This window comes from Eleutherodactylus coqui, chromosome 5 (genome assembly GCF_035609145.1).
Source record: "Eleutherodactylus coqui strain aEleCoq1 chromosome 5, aEleCoq1.hap1, whole genome shotgun sequence".
In the NCBI taxonomy this organism is placed as follows: Eukaryota; Metazoa; Chordata; class Amphibia; order Anura; family Eleutherodactylidae; genus Eleutherodactylus; species Eleutherodactylus coqui.
In genome coordinates, this window is record NC_089841.1 from 136,861,197 (window position 1) to 136,877,840 (window position 16,644).

A 16,644-nucleotide genomic window follows, 5' to 3' on the forward strand; every position below is an offset into this window, starting at 1 on the left:
GCACTGTCTGACGGTGACGCGTAGGGGGCAGCACTGCTGGAGCTGTCGACGTGTGGACAGGCTGTGGCCCCCAGAACAATACCCTGTTTGGGACTAAGCGAGGGCAGCATTCCACCTGGGACCCCACATGAGAAGCACCAGAAAATAGTCACTCGGGACTCCCTCCTCGCAGCGGCGGCAGCGGAACAAGAAGCAGGTTACCTGGGATACGCGGCATCACAACGCTCGGACGGCAGAGAGGCAGCAGCGGCGGCAGTTTCTCCCTTGGCAGGGATAGAAGCGGAGCAGGGCAGGGCAGGACGCCGGGGCGCCGGCCGGCAAGCCACTTCCGGGCGCGGCGCTCCGGGGGGCGGAGCGCCGTCGTCACTACCGGAAGACGTCACTTCCGGGTCACGGGGACGCTTCCCGGCCAGGCCACGCCCCCTCCGAGCGCGGCAAGCTTAAAAAGGGCAGCCAGGAAGAAGAATGGCCGCTCTCTACAGCACAGCGTGTCAGCTTGCCGACACGCACGCCGGAGCCTGGCACTGTGCAGCTCTCTGAGCCCGCAGCAGCAGCCCTCCTGAGCAGCAGCCCTCCTGAGCAGCAGCCCTCCTGAGCAGCAGCCCTCCTGAGCAGCAGCCCGCCTGAGCAGCAGCCCGCCTGAGGGGCAGCAGCGCTTCTGAGCGGCAGCCATCCAGCTCTGCAGTGTCCCTCTGCTGTGGAGAAGCATCCGGACAGCAGCAGCACCTCCTGTCTCGGGCACCAGCAGCAGTGACAACGCCGCAGCAAGTCCCTGCCACAACGCCTGCCGGGTCACCAACGCTACGAGGTCGTGTGCGTGTACCCGCGTCGACTCCCGACAACATTCAAACGTCAGGACCAGAGGCTCCAGCTGGACCGGGGGAACCGCACAAACAGCTGCCAGACCGGGTAAGCCTTGCCCAAGGCGGCACTTTGCGGTGTTCTCCCCTCGCCCTCCCCCCCCCCCCCCCCTGCAGGCATTCCTGTAAACGGTACCCACCAGTTGCAAATTGTGTTGTGTTACCATGTCTGACCCCAGATCAGAGGGTTCCAGCCCGGCCAAGGGGAGGGTGAAGCACTACGCTTGCTCTACATGCAGCGTTAAATTTGCGTACGGTCAAACCGACCCCCGCTGCGCGGGATGCACCACGGCACGCGCTCCCCCAGGGACTCCGGTGCCCCCCGCCGCCCCTGTGGAGCCAGGGCCCGAGCCCCAATGGGCAAGGTCCCTGGCTGCTGCCGTTTCCGGCCTGGCCTCATCCTCTGCGGCAATTTTACGCCGGTTAGAGCTTAGCTCCGACGCGTCCTCCTCGGAATACGCACAAGGGAGGACACGCAAGAGGAGGAGGTCCCGCAGTAGCGAGGACTCCCCCCGGAGGTCACGGCGCACCAGGAGGTCAGGTAGGTCCCCCAGGGCCAGGCGGTCCGGGGACTCTCGCGGCTCCCACGGCTCCAGAGAATCTGTGCATACGTATCATAGATCACGGCACTCGTCGCGATCCCGATATTCTACAAGACAGGCCCGGGCTCACCATGAGTCCCCACGAGCGTCGTGCTCTCGGGCATCCCATGACACGGCACAAACGGCAGGTGAGGGCAGCGGGTCGGAAGACTACGACCGCTCTGATGCCTCGTCAATGTCTGAACTAGACGAAGAGCAAGTGTCACGCCTAGCCAGCCTAATGGACAGCCTGGTGATATCCGTAAGGGAAACCCTCCAGGTTACGGAAGAAACAGTAGAAACGGCCCCGTCCACGGTGTCGTTTAGACGACAGAGGAAATCACGACAGGTCTTTCCGGACCACCCGGATTTCTCGAAGCCCTTAACAAGGAGTGGCAGAACCCGGATAAAAAATTCAGGCAACCCGGGAAGACTTGGGAAATTACTTACCCGTTCCCAGGGGGCTTGAAAAAGAGTTGGGCGGTACCTCCAGTAGTCGACCCACCCGTGTCACGACTAGCTAAGAGCACAGCATTGCCAACAGCCGAAGTAGCGACGCTAGCGAACCCGCAAGACAGGAAGCTGGACACCTTGGCAAAAACAGTGTTTCAAGCCACAGGCACAGCCTTGCAACCGATATTTGCGGCTGCATGGGTCAGTAAGGCCTCCACAGCCTGGGCCAAACAATTACGGAAAGACATCATAGCAGGCGCTCCACCAAGCGAGTTGCTCGAGCTGACAGATAATATCATACAGGCAAATAAGTTTGTATGCACAGCTCAGCTTGACGCAGCCAAATTTGTGGCCCGGGCGTCCGCCGCATCGGTAGCGACAAGGAGAACACTCTGGCTGAAGAGCTGGTCAGCGGATACAGCGTCCAAAATAGCGCTAACGAAATTGCCGTTTGAAGGAGACAGACTATTCGGCCCCAAACTGGATGTCATGATAAAGGATGCCACAGGCGGCAAGAGCACGTCACTACCGCAAATGGCGGCAAGGAAGGAGAAGGCCCCATTAAGAAAGAAGCCGTTCTTTAGGCCCTTTCGGTGCTTTCCATCCCGCCCAGGGGCGGGGCAGTGGTCCCACTCTACGAGAACCCCTGCAGAGTCAAAGAGGGGCCCCTCATTTAAAACAAAACAGACGTGGCGACCACGACCCGGAACATCGAAAATGGCGGGACCAAAAAACGTGGCATGAGGCACTGCCCCCACCCAGTGTCACCAGGGTGGGGGGCAGACTCTCCCAATTTTGGGAGACATGGGGGAGGCGCGTGAACGACAAGTGGGTACAGGAGATTGTGACATCCGGGTACTCAATCGAATTCACAACCCTCCCACGGAATTTTTTCTGCAAGTCCAGAGTGCCGTCCTCTCCGGAAGGGGTAGCCAACTTACAACAAGCAGTACAGAACCTACTAGCACAAGGGGTTGTGAAACCAGTGCCAGGAGCCCAGGAGAGGCAAGGGTTCTACTCGAACCTTTTCCTAGTACCCAAAAAGGATGGCAGAGTGAGACCGGTCCTGGACTTAAGGAGATTGAATCGATTCGTCAGGACAAAACATTTCCGGATGGAGTCAGTCAAGTCCGTGATAACATCCATGCAGCCGGGGGAATTTCTGTCCTCGATAGATATCAAGGACGCCTACCTTCATATCCCAATCCGGGAAACACATCAGAAATTCCTCCGCTTCGAAACACAGGGAAGGCACTTTCAGTTTACGGCGCTGCCATTCGGCCTGTCTACGTCACCAAGAGTTTTCACGAAGGTACTAGCAGCAGTGATGGCGCTAGTTCATGCGGAAGGTATAGAAGCTATTCCATACCTAGACGACATACTAATAAAAGCACCATCGTTGGACGACAACGTCAGGAGCCTGAACGTCACGATAAAAACCCTACAAGAATTCGGCTGGATAGTGAACCACGAAAAGTCATGCCTAAAACCAACACAACGTTTGCAATTTCTGGGCATGATATTCGACACCAGCCTCCACCGGATCCGGCTACCTCAAGCAAAGGCACACAAGCTCCGGCAGGGCGTCCGGTCCCTAAGGCAGGGGAAACCACTGACCATCAGATACTGCATGGCTATCCTGGGCCAGATGGTGGCAGCATTCGAGGCAATCCCCTTCGCTCAGTTCCGATCAAGGATGTTACAACACCTGATACTGTCACGCTGGGATGGGTCCCGGCTGACCCTGGAACGGCAGATCCAGATAACCCCTCAGGTCCGAGGGTCACTGAAATGGTGGCTGAGACCTGGCAGACTGCAGGCAGGGCGACCGTTGGGCCCCAGGCAATGGACAGTAGTGACGACGGACGCCAGCCTTTCGGGTTGGGGCGGAACACTGAGGGACCAATCGGTTCAGAGAGAGTGGTCACAAAGAGAGGCAAGGCTTCACATAAACATTCTAGAACTGCGAGCTATCTACCGGACGCTCCAACACTTCGGGCCCAGTCTCAAGAGAAAAAGCGTACGCATTCAGACGGACAACACCACAGCGGTGGCCTATATCAACCGGCAAGGTGGGACACGGAGCTCGTCGGTAATGAGCGAGGTGGCAGCCATACTGACATGGGCAGAGAGGTATCTAAGCTCAATATCCGCGGTGTACATCCCCGGAGTAGAAAACTGGATGGCGGATTACCTAAGCCGGGAAAGGATAGATCCCGGCGAATGGGGCCTGCATCCAGAAATTTTTCAGACGATATGCCGGAAATGGGGCACACCAGATGTGGACCTCATGGCGTCACGGTTGAACTGCAAGATACACCCATTTGTGTCCCGAGCCCGGGACCCACAGGCAGCGGCAACCGATGCCCTGACAATTCCGTGGAGGGAGTACAAACTCCTATACGTATTCCCGCCAATCCCACTCATACCGAGGATCCTGGGAAAAATCAAGCAGGAAGGACGACCGGCGATATTGGTAGCACCAAATTGGCCAAGAAGGAGCTGGTACGCGGCCATCATGGAGATGCTGTACGACACACCGTGGCACCTTCCGGAGCGAAGAGACCTGCTATCCCAGGGGCCTTTTGTTCACCCGGATTCCAGGTCTCTACATTTGACGGCCTGGCCGTTGAGACCGAGGTATTGAGAAGGAAGGGTTATGCGGAGAATGTCATCCAGACAATGATACGAGCCAGGAAAGCAGCCTCGTCAGCAATCTACTATACAGTCTGGAAGCGCTTCTTCATCTGGTGCGAGGAGAGGCGTTTACAACCAATGCAATTTTCGGTGTCCAGGATTCTTGCATTCCTACAATCAGGCCTTGAAGTAGGATTAAGGGTAGGGTCGCTGAGGGGCCAGGTATCAGCACTAACGGTACTGTTCCAAAGACCAATTGCAAACAGGATGGCAGTACGGACTTTCCTGCAAGGAGTTGCCCATACAACACCCCCGTTTAAGCCTCCGGTCCAAACTTGGGAGCTCAATCTCGTGTTAGACACTATTACGGACCAGCCGTTTGAGCCGCTCAAGGAAATCCCGATGCGGTTACTAACCTGGAAGGTGGCATTCCTCGTCGCCATCACATCGATCCGAAGGGTCTCGGAACTAGCGGCACTGTCTATACAAACACCATATATGGCCTTTCACCAGGACAAAGTGGTACTAAGACCATCACCCGAGTTTTTACCAAAAGTAGTCTCTCAGTTTCATATTAATGAGGAAATCGTTTTGCCCTCCTTTTGTCCAAATCCAGTACACAAAAAGGAAAAACTACTACACCACCTGGACGTAGTAAGGGCGCTGAGAACCTATGTGAAGAGAACCAACTCCCTCTTCGTTATTCCGGAGGGGACTCGAAGGGGCCTAGCGGCATCAAAAGTCACCCTATCAAAGTGGATAAGGTCCCTGATAACGGAAGCATATCGAGCCTCGGGACGCTCGCCACCATTTCGGGTTACGGCCCACTCCACACGGGCGGTGGGGGCCTCCTGGGCAGTCCGTCATGGAGCCTCAGCCCTCCAGGTGTGCAAGGCAGCCACCTGGACGTCCGTGCATACATTTTCGAAATTTTATAGAGTCCATATAGCCGCATCATCCGATGCCGCTCTTGGACGGAAAATCCTGCAGGCGGCAGTCGTTTGACCGCACGTGCAGTGCCCACCCAGTATATGTTTTTTTCGGGACTGCTTGTGAACGTCCCATGGTCTAGGCTGTGGCCCCCAATGATACGGACGAGAAACAGATATTTTTGGTATAACTTACCGTAAAATTTCTTTCTCGTCACGTTCATTGGGGGCCACAGCACCCACCCCTTATTATTTAGGCGGTTGCCGGAACTCTCTGTTCTTCGGTCATTTTTTTGGTGGCAAAGAATTACACCAGATTTATGTTTGGTATGTTTGGTATGTATATAACACAATATGTATAAATGTACTCCCACTGGCTACCTACTGCTTGCAGACAGACTAATTAGCTGAGTGCCTGCAGGGGGGATATAGCCAGCGGGGAGGAGCTAACACTTTTTTTGCTTAGTGTCGCCTCCTAGGGCAGTGGCTATATCCCATGGTCTAGGCTGTGGCCCCCAATGAACGTGACGAGAAAGAAATTTTACGGTAAGTTATACCAAAAATATCTGTTTACTAAAGTCCTGACAAGAGGTCTAGCGAACTTTTACTTAGAGAATTGATTCTTTATTAGAGATGAGCGAACGTACTCGTAATGAGTACTTACGCACCCGAGTACCGCCATTTTCGAGTACTTCAGTACTCGCGCGTAAAGATTCGGGGGGGGGCGGGGAGAGGCGCGGCGGTGCGGGGGGTAGCAGCGGGGAACAGGGGGGAGCCCTCTCTCTCTCCCTCTCCCCCCCACTCCCCGCTGCAACCCCCCGCGCCGCCACGGCGCCCCCCGAATTTTTTCGCCCGAGTACGGAAGTACTCGAAAATCGTGGTATTCGGGCGAAAAAGGGGCGGGGCCGAGCACGTTCGCTCATCTCTATTCTTTATCAACTAAGAAAAATTCCCAATCTCTTACAGCTGGTAAAAGAGATTCCAATTAATCTTAAGAAAAAAAAATATTACTAATAATAATTGTCAGCAATTGTCTTTTCCAGTCTTATGGTGTATGCACAGGAACAACCAAAATCACGTGAAAATGGAACCATTCATTTGATTAAGTTCATTCACCCGAGCAATTTTGATAAACTGCAGCATGTCCTATTCTTGTCTGATTCTTGGATGAGAATAGAACATGTAATAGTCAGTGTCCCAGACATCGGATAGCACACGAACGGGGTGTCCATGTACTGCCCAATGCGAGTTGCATCCAAGAACCTCTGGCACAACTTGCCATCACCCGTGTGCAGACAGCAATATTGTTACAAATTTTTTACTAAAAGCTTGCACATCCTACTGCCATTTAATACTAAATTTGATATAATCTCAGTTTGATTACTCCCGGCTTACAGCACCTCAGCTAATACATACTCCATAAACTTTATTGTTCTAAAAAAAAAAAAGCTAAAAGAAAGTAAAATAGTGGCCATTACTGAGCCCCCTCTAAATATGGTATACCAACACAAGGACTCGGTTATTGTACTTTGACCTAATGGCTAGAAGACTGCAGGTTTATTACCTAAATATGGATTCTCCAGTAGACCCTATTAGGGGTGTCCGTCCACACTGACCCACAGTAACCGCATGCAGATCACCGCTCATTGCCAGGCAGCGCCTGGACTTGCTATTTAAGACCAGATGCATCAGCAATTAGAGGCGATGAGCATGCGGTTAAAGAAGGTTGTCACAGCATTTATGGGTACCATAAGAGCAGTATTTCCCTACGCCAGTCCTCAAGGCACCCCAACAGCTCATGTTTTCTGGATTTACACAGGTGATGTAACTATTGTCGTTGCCTCAGACATTGCACAGGTGTTCTCTCTATAGGATATCCTGAAAATATGTCCAGTGGGGTAACACTGTATAACATAGACACATCTGATTATAGTACTAGCAGGATTTTATGCCGCAATGTGATGAAAAGCTGTATTCTGCTCTAACAATCAGACTACTGGCAGTAATGGTCACAGAATACTGGATCACGATATAGCAGCATATTTGTCACTATCCACTCTAAATACTAATCTGAGCATATTAAATCCTTATTGGTAAACGGTTTATTAATTCACAGCACACTTACATATATTCCTAGTGTTAGGTTTCTAGAAAAATAATAAAAACAAACGATGCACTTCACAGCCTTGTTCTGACTTTCTCAGTAAATTATAGCTCAAGACAATAATCTTAAAACAATATATATATATATATATATACACACATATACATATATACACATACATACACATACACACAATTTTTTACGGTTGTATGATACTTTGGCTTGAATGTCTTAACAAAGTTGTAGGTAAAACTTCAGTTTAAGTTCTTGACTGAAGCGTTTTAAAGGGAACCTGTTACCAGGTTTATGCTGCCCAAAACACAAGCAACATGAATCCAGGAAAGGTATGATCAATGTGCCGTTTGTGTATTACTCTGAAACGTTGTGTTGTTTCAAAATAAACATACTTTGAAGTCTGACTTGGAAGGAATGCTCTGAGTCATGGGGGCCTCTTCCCGCCTGCAGTGTGTAGAGTGTCAGCTCTCTCCTCTTTTGTGCATAGGGATGTCACTCTACATGATGGGGGCGGGGAGAGGACTCTTCCAAGTAAGGTTGGGACATCGAAAACCAATATATCGAAATATCGATATATCGCTAATGCTTTGGCGATACTTTTCATCAACATTATTATGTCCGATATATCGGTAACATTGATAGTTTCAGGCGATATAATACGATTTTTGTAAAAAAGAAACGTGTCTTGTGGTCTAGTGACCTTATTTTCTTTCTTTATATTCTGCCCTTTCCTTTCTGTTGGTACAGGAGAGGCGACATGTCGTGCGTTCAGCATCTAACGCGAACGCAGTGCCCATAGAAAAGATAGGAGACCCATCTAATGTAATTACAATTGGATTCGGGGCACTGCGTTCGCGTTACCAGGCCCTGCCTTGTTTACAAGTTGCCATGGAGACCGTTGGTCCCTCAGTGGCAACTTGAAAAAATGCAGGGCACGCGGCCCCACAAACACACAGAGATCATGCTCACATCCCGTCAGGTCCAGCGTCCATCTTCTGGCCTCCTTGTAGCTGGCAGGACATTGTTTCAGTGTGTTTACCTCCAATCATCTTTCTGCACTCCCAGTCATGCTGGTGAAATTAGGTCTACTCGAAGGAGCATTTTGAAGGGAGAGCATGCAAGCAAATTAATATTTCTTGGCTCATTAGATAACGATTATTGGGGTCAATGATAAACCTCTTTTCATATACCTGATTTTAATTATATGTTTCATCTGTAATTTTTTATTTTCATTTGTAACTTTAATATAATTTTATGTTATTAATAGTTAGAAGTTAAAGGGGTTGTCCCGTGAAAGCAAGTGGGGGTATACACTTCTGTATGGCCATATTAATGCACTTTGTAATATACATCGTGCATTAAATATTGGCCATACAGAAGTTATACACTTACCCCCTCCGGGGGTATAACTGCGTGCGCAGAAGCCCTGTGCGGCGCGAGCACGCCGGAGCGGCCCCATTCAACAGAACAGAAGAGCAGACTGCGCAAGCGCGTCTAATCGAGGGAGAAGAAGGCTTCGGTCGGCGCCATGGAGACGGGGACACCAAACCGGAGGGGTAAGTGTATAACTTCTGTATGGCCAATATTTAATGCACGATGTATATTACAAAGTGCATTAATATGGCCATACAGAAGTGCTTAACCCCACTTGCTATCGCGGGACAACCCCTTTAATAATAAATTCAACAGTTTAAAGTTTTAAAAGAAAACTGTATTTTTTTTGTTGATTGTGTTGCTTTATTAACCCTAGACCTGTTTTTTATTTTTATACAGCATTTTAAAAAGTCGATATATCAAAATATTGATAGTTTTTCACTGATATTTTACAATAATCAATAGTATCGACTATTGCTGAGCAAACTATCGACTATCGATATTTTTGTGTCGATGTCCCAACCTTACTTCCAAGTCATTCTTCAGAGTATGCTTATTCTAAAACACCGTAGCATTTCAAAAATAACACATACACAAATGCATTGAGCATATCTGTCCCAGGCTCAGGCAGCATGAACCTGGTGTCAGGCTCCCATTAATTTAAGATGGAACACTACAATCATCCAAACGGAGATGATTTTGTACTATCTTCACATACTTTATTATGAACTATTATGAAAATTTTAGTGTCATGTAACTTCAAACTAAATCTGAAATTTAGCCTAAAAACATGTTATACCTCCTACACATTCTATGGTAAAGCACATAAAAATATATTACCGTTGTCATATGCTGCCACAGCCAAAGACTTGCTTAATCGTACAAATGATACATGGTGGTTTAGTCCAGAATCATCAGACGCATGGGAAGTTTCAAGAAAAGATTCAGCGAGACTTGAGGTTCGCGTATCCCATAGATGAACATCTCCAGACGTGTACCTAGAAAACAAAAGAAACGGAGAAGTATAGATACGTGTAAGGCAAAAGGTTGAATGAAGTATCTATAGGAATATGAGACTAAGTCTATACGGGTAAAACAAACTGTAAAAGCGCAATGCATTTGGAAAGTCTTCAGACCCTTTAAATTTTTTTAACATTTTGTTATGTTGTGGCCTTCTGCAAATTAAAAAAACATTTCAGGTTTTCTCCCATCATTCTGCACTCAATAACCTGTAATGACAAGGTGAAAATAGAATGTTAGAATTGTGAATGTTTTAAAAATCATAAAACTACCATTTTGCATCTATAAAAGTATTCAGACACCATACTCAGTACCCAATAGAAGCATATTTGGTAGAGATTACAGACTCCAGTTGTCTTGGGGATGATGCCACAAGGTTTACACACCTGGATTTGAAGATTGTTTGCTATTCTTTTCATACTCTGTCAGGTTGGATGGGGACCGTCTGTGGACAGCCATTTTCAAGTCTCTCCAGAGATGTTCGATTGGCTTCAAGTTAGTGCTTTGGCTGAGCCACTCAAGAGATACTCACAGAGTTGTCCCCAAGCGACTGTTGTCTTGGCCGTGTGCTTAGGGTCATTGTCTTGTTAGAAGGTGAATCTTCTGCCCAGCCTGAGGTCCCTTGTACTCTGGATCAGGCTTTCATTTAGAGTACCTCTGGATTTTTCTCCCTTCAGCTTTCCATCCACCCTGACCAGTCTCCCTGTCCCAGCCACTGAAAAACACTCCACAGCATCAGGCTGTCACCACCATGCTTCACTGTAGGGATGGTATTGGGCAGGTCATGAGCAGTGGCTGGTTTCTTCTAGCCATAATTCTTAGAAATAAAGCCAAAATGTTTGATCTTGGTTTCATCAGATCAGAGAACTGTTTCTCACAGTCTAAGAGTCCTTTAGGTGCTTTTTGGCAAATTTCAGGCAGGCTTTTATGCATCTTTTACTGAGGAGAGGCTTCTATCTGGCCACTCTGCCATAAAGCCCAGATTGCTGGGGTGCTGCAGTGATGGTTGACCTTGTGGAAGTTTCTCCCATTTGCACACAGGATCTTTGGAGCTCAACCAGTGTAGCCATTGGGTTCTTGGTCACCACTCTTACAAAGACTCTGCTCCACCGATTTCTTAGTTTGGTGGGTCGGCCAGCTCTAGGAAGAGTCTTCGTTGTTCCAAATTCCTTACATTTAAGAATTATTGAGGCCATTGTGCTCTTCGAAACTTTCAGTGAGCAGGCTTTTTTTGTAGTCTTCTCCAGATCTGTGCCTCCAAACAATCCTATCTGTGAGCTTTACAAGCAGTGTTTTCCTCCTCATGGCTTTGTTTTCACTATGATATGTATTGTGAGCTGTGAGACCTTATGTAAGGAGGTGCCCAAAACCTCAAGAAAGTCCTCAAGAAAGCCCAACAGGTCATGTTTTCTGGATTTCCTCAGTATTGCACAGGTGATGCAATTCATTTCAGTGCCTCTGGTGTTCTTATGATTGGATATCATAAAAACATGATCTGTTATGGTCCCTTGAGAACTGGAGTTGTGCACCCCCTGACTTATATAGACCGGGGTGTTTTTTTTAAAACTAAGTCCAATCAACTGAATTTACCACAGGTAACTCCAATCAATGTGTACAAACATCTCACAGATGATTAAGAGAAATTGGAGCTCCCCAGAGCAAAATTTCAATTGTCATACAAAAGCGTCTGAACTAGAGATGAGCGAGCATACTCGCTGAGGACAAATACTCGAGCGAGTATTGTCCTTTTCGAGTACCTGCCCGCTCGTGGGAAAAGATTCGAGTGCGGGCGGGGGTGAGAGGTGTGTTGCAGGGGAAGGGGAAGGGGGGGGGGGGGGAGAGATCTGCCCCCCGATCCCCCCCGCCGGCACCCGAATCTTTTCTCACAAGCGGGCAGGTACTCAAAAAGGACAATACTTGCTTGAGTATTTGTCCTTAGCGAGTATGCTCGCTCATTTCTAGTCTGAACATTTAGGTCAATGCAAAATGTTAGGGTTTCATTTTTTTTTTAAATATACAAAGATTTCTCGCATTTTGCTTATATTTTGTCATTATGGGGTATTGAGCACAGGATAATGGGGGAAAAAAACAGAAGGTCACAATATAATAAAATGTTTTAAAAAATTAAGGATCTGAAACTTTCCAAATGCATTGTATTATGTGTTTATTATCTAGGAATTTATGACATCTAGCGTCATATACAAGTACTAAAAAAGTTTGGCTTTGCTTACAATCACCAGGGTAAGCCTGAAAGCACATGGCTGGGTCGGATTCCGTATGTGGGATCCCACAGCGGAATCAGACCCGGTGCCCAGCCGGTGACTCCTGCAGACCCACTGCATACCTGTCCACAGTGTCTTCATCTGTAATGCAAATGTGCCGGCCTGCACAAGCGCAGTACAGAGGACGCCGCGCCATCACTAGGCGATGACACGGATCAGATGGCTTCCATTAACTTCAATGGAAGCTGTCCGAGCGGAAATCGCGTTAAAATAGGACATGCTGCAATTTTCCCTCTGCGAGTGGAAAATTGCTATTGATTTTCGCTCGTGGACATGGAAAAGCATTTTTGCATAGCATCTCTATAGACAGTATTATCTGTGGAATCCTGGGTATCGGGCACCCGCTCCGAATTCCGCAATGCAAATACGTCCGTGTGCACTGAGCCTAATACAGATAACATTGGAACTAGGATGTCTCCATGGGCACCTTTATCACACCCAACAGGCTAAATTATTTGCCAAAACAATATTAGCTGTCACCAACGTATAACTAAATTTATTAGACAAACAAAAGCATGGTAGTCAAAAAAAATTAAATGTAAGGCCAAAATAATAACGGACCCAGCAGTCCTCCTAGTTCTGCAAGCCTATTATGCAGCTGGATGATCACCTTGAAAAGAAAGCTGTCCGAAAAACTCACTATAAAACCCTAGAGCAGGGGTACTCAATTGGCAGACCACTGTCCAGACCCCTACTGTTGGGCTGCGTGTACCGGGGGCTGGACGGCCCCCACTCATAAAACTACGGACACTGGTAGCGCTCTCAGCAGCTACTTTACACATAGGCACATATGACCTGACATTAGACGCTGCGTTCTCTCTCACAGCATAATCTCGCTCCTGGAGGCGGGGAATAGAGTAAGATTATGTTGTGCGGGATAGCGCGCAGCATTCAACATCAAGTCCTATATGCCTGTGTGTAAAGCAGTGACTGACAGCACTACCAGTAGCTGCAGTTCTGGGGCTACAGGCAGGGTCCCTATTACTTAGTGGGGCCACAGGAGGGGCATTTATTACTATAGGGGGGCAGTGACAAGTTTGATAGGGATTTAGGGGATGCTGCAGCAGAATGAGGAGACAGTACAGAAGCAAGTCATGATTGGATGAATTCTAAGTAGCGGAGTGGACCCAGAGAGAAGAAAACCAAATATGGAAAACTCCAAACAGAAGACGTTACTTGTGATCACTAGAGATAACTGAACTATAATCACTATCACTGTGTAGAGATGGTATTCCATTCCATTATATACTAACCTTATTATTTAGTTGTGTACTAGAGCCTGCTTGTTATAAAAGTTGCTGGTATTTTTTAGTAAGGGTGGGGGGAGGAATTCTCAGTTTTGCTTTGAGTTTTTGTATCCTCCTGCTTCTACTATCATGCTGCTAACTTCAGAGATCCCTATGATATTGTGAGTTTAGATCTATAGATGCACGGTCAGACTGAGGCACTCATCTGTAAAATACGTCATTACAAGCAATCATCTGAAACTGGCCATATAGAGAAGAAATATAGTTCCTGGTTCTGTATTTATGTTATTAGCTTGGTTCTGCTACTGTATTTATACAAAGGTATAACGATCTAATAATAACTGACAAATAGAAAAAGTTGTTATTTAGACCATATGCCTAAATTCATAAAACAAGAAGCTGAAAAAAAATGGATTATACCTACCTGATAATCGGGTTTCCAGTAGTCTCCACGACAGCACCAATTGAGATTGCCTCCTCCTGATAGGACAGGAACAAACTGAGAGGTTAAAAGCTCCCCCCCCCCTTCCCCACTTTCCTCAGTGGATTCTAACGAATTGCCGGGGTAGGAGCTCAACTTAAAAATTTATTTATTTATTTATTTTTTTTTGATAAAATTATATGATATATATATATATATATGTTTCTTTATATTATATAGTTTCTTTTCTATCAATTTAGGGAGGGAAGGTACGGGTGCTGTCGTGGAGACTACTGGAAACCCGATTATCAGGTAGGTATAATCCATTTTTTCCCCCAGTCGTCTCCACGACAGCACCAATTGAGACGTACCAACTAAAGTTCCCCTAGGGTGGGATTGCTGCCGAGAGGACTTTGCGGCCGAAGGCCCTGTCCTCGTCCTGCTGCACTTTTACCCTATAGTGTTTAACAAACATGTGGGGTTTCTTCCAGGCTGCGGCTTTGCATATCTGCTCGACCGAAGCTGAGCTATGTTCGGCCCATGAGGATGCTACTGCCCTTGTAGAATGGGCTTTAAGAGCTAAGGGGATTTCCTTCCCGAGGGCCTTATAGGACTCTGATGGCCAGGTGGATCCACCTGGCTATGGAGCTTTTGCTGCTTTGCTCCCTTTATTTGGGCCACTGAACTGGATGAACAAGTTGTCGTCCCGCTTCCAGTGGCTTATCGCCTCTATGTAGCCTAGGACTGCTCTCCTAACGTCCAGGCAGTTGAGGGTTTTTTCCTCCTCGTTTTTAGGTTTACTAAAATTTGAGGGGATTATTATGTCCTGGGACCTATGAAAATGTGATCCTACTTTTGGCCTAAACGCCGGGTCCATTTTAAGTACTAATTCGGTGGCCGAGATTTTCAGGAACAGGTGGCGAATGGACAAGGCCTACAGCTCGCTAGCCCGTCCTGCGGAGGTGATGGCTACTAAGAAAATGGTCTTAATAGTAAGCATTTTTATGGGTAGTGCTTCGATCGGCTCGAATGGTACCGTTGTCATGGCCCCTAGGGCCCAGTTAAGGTTCCAGTCTGGAAAAAGATTTATGGGCCCAGGCCGTAATCTAGTTGCTGCTGCTAGGAACCTGTTGACCCATCTGTTGTCGGAGAACTTTGTGTCACATATGGCGCTAAGGGCTGTGACCTGGAACTTCAGGGTGCTTGGAGAGAGGCCCGTCTCTAGGCCCCTCTATAAGAACTCTAAGATTAGAGGGATGTCCGGGATAGAATCCCCGCGATCCCTTCCCTGTCTCCATGAGGAGACCCTTCTCCAACTTTCTGGTAGATAAGGTGGGTAGTCTTTTTTCTGCTGGACATTAACGTTTCTACTCCTATCTCTGAGAATCCCTTCTCTTTTGGTGAGGATTCCTCAAGAGCCATGCTGTTAAGTGGAACCTGTCTAGGCTCAGATGGCTCAGTGGGCCCTGCGATAGAAGACCTGTCCAGGTAGGGAAGATGACTGGGTCCCGGACGCTCAGTTGCTACAAGACCGAACCAGCTTCTTTTGGCCCAGAAGGGGGTCACCAGGATTAGTGTGCATACCTGGGTTCTGAAATATTGTAAGACTCTGGGGATTAACGGTATAGGGGGGGGAAGGCGTACACCAGCCCTTCTCCCCAGTCTTGGCCTAGGGCGTCTACTGCTGTCAGACGATCTCCTGGCCGGAGGGAGAAGAAATTGCTTACTTTGGCATTTTTCCCTGGTTGCGAACAGGTCCAATTGTGGGGTCCCCCACTGATTGATCAGGATTCTGAATGCTTTCAGGGAGAGAGACCATTCTCCTGGGTCTATTTGCCTCCTGCTGAGAAAGGCCGCTTTTGGTTTAGCGTCCCCTTCAAGTGGCTTGCCGTGATCGCCCTGTGATTTGAGGACTGTTCTTTTGTTCTTTGAGGTCATGGGCCCTGAAAGAACTGGTTCCCCACGTGCGCTCCCCATCCCCAGGCGCTTGCATCCGTTGTGATGTGAGTGGCTGGGTTTTGTAGCCAATGAACCCCTCTCCGCGGGTTCTCTGGGGATGCCCACCAACGCAGGCATGTTTTCGCCGCGCTTGGAATGTACATTCTTGTCCCTAGAGAGGACGTCTTTTTGTCCCACGTGGATAGGACTGAGGCTTGCAGGGCTCTGGTGTGAGCCTGGGCCCATGCCACTCCTGGAATGCCTGAAATCAAGCTTCCCAGGAGAGACCTGGCTTCCCAAATTGTGCATAATGGTCTCCGTAAAAAGGTTTTGCCTAGCAGTCGGATTTTTTGTATTCTCTCCTCGGTTAGGCAGGAGCATTGCGATTCTGAGTCGAGCGTTATACCCAGAAACGTTTTCTGTTTGTCGGGATCTAGGCTGGATTTTTCCCAGTTTATGATCCATCCTAAGGATTGGAGAAGTTCTAGCACTATCCTCCGGTGTTTCGTTAGGAGTTCTCTGGACTCTGCTATTATTTGGACCGACTTCTTCCTCAGGTAGGCGGCTACCTCCGCCATAATTTTGGTGAAGATTCTGGGTGCTGAGGAGATCCCAAAGGGCAGGCATCTGCATTGATGGTGCTCTATTCCTTTGCCCATATCCACTGCGAGCCTTAGGTATTTCCGGGACCCCTCGTGGATCGGTACGTGGAAATAAGCATCCTTTAAATCGATGGATGCCCTGTAGGCTCCTTTGGGGATCAACTTTATCGTTGAGGAGATG

General features: G+C 48.3%; 1 protein-coding gene across 1 annotated transcript in view; it reads right to left on the reverse strand.

The window, feature by feature from the left end:
- Positions 1-16,644, reverse strand: part of FBXW8 (F-box and WD repeat domain containing 8) — a 131,855-nt gene that overhangs the window by 56,332 nt on the left and 58,879 nt on the right. Inside the window, exon 5 of the mRNA XM_066603222.1 lies at positions 9,794-9,951. Coding sequence (XP_066459319.1) covers positions 9,794-9,951 — 158 coding nt within the window. The remainder of the gene's footprint in view (positions 1-9,793; positions 9,952-16,644) is intronic.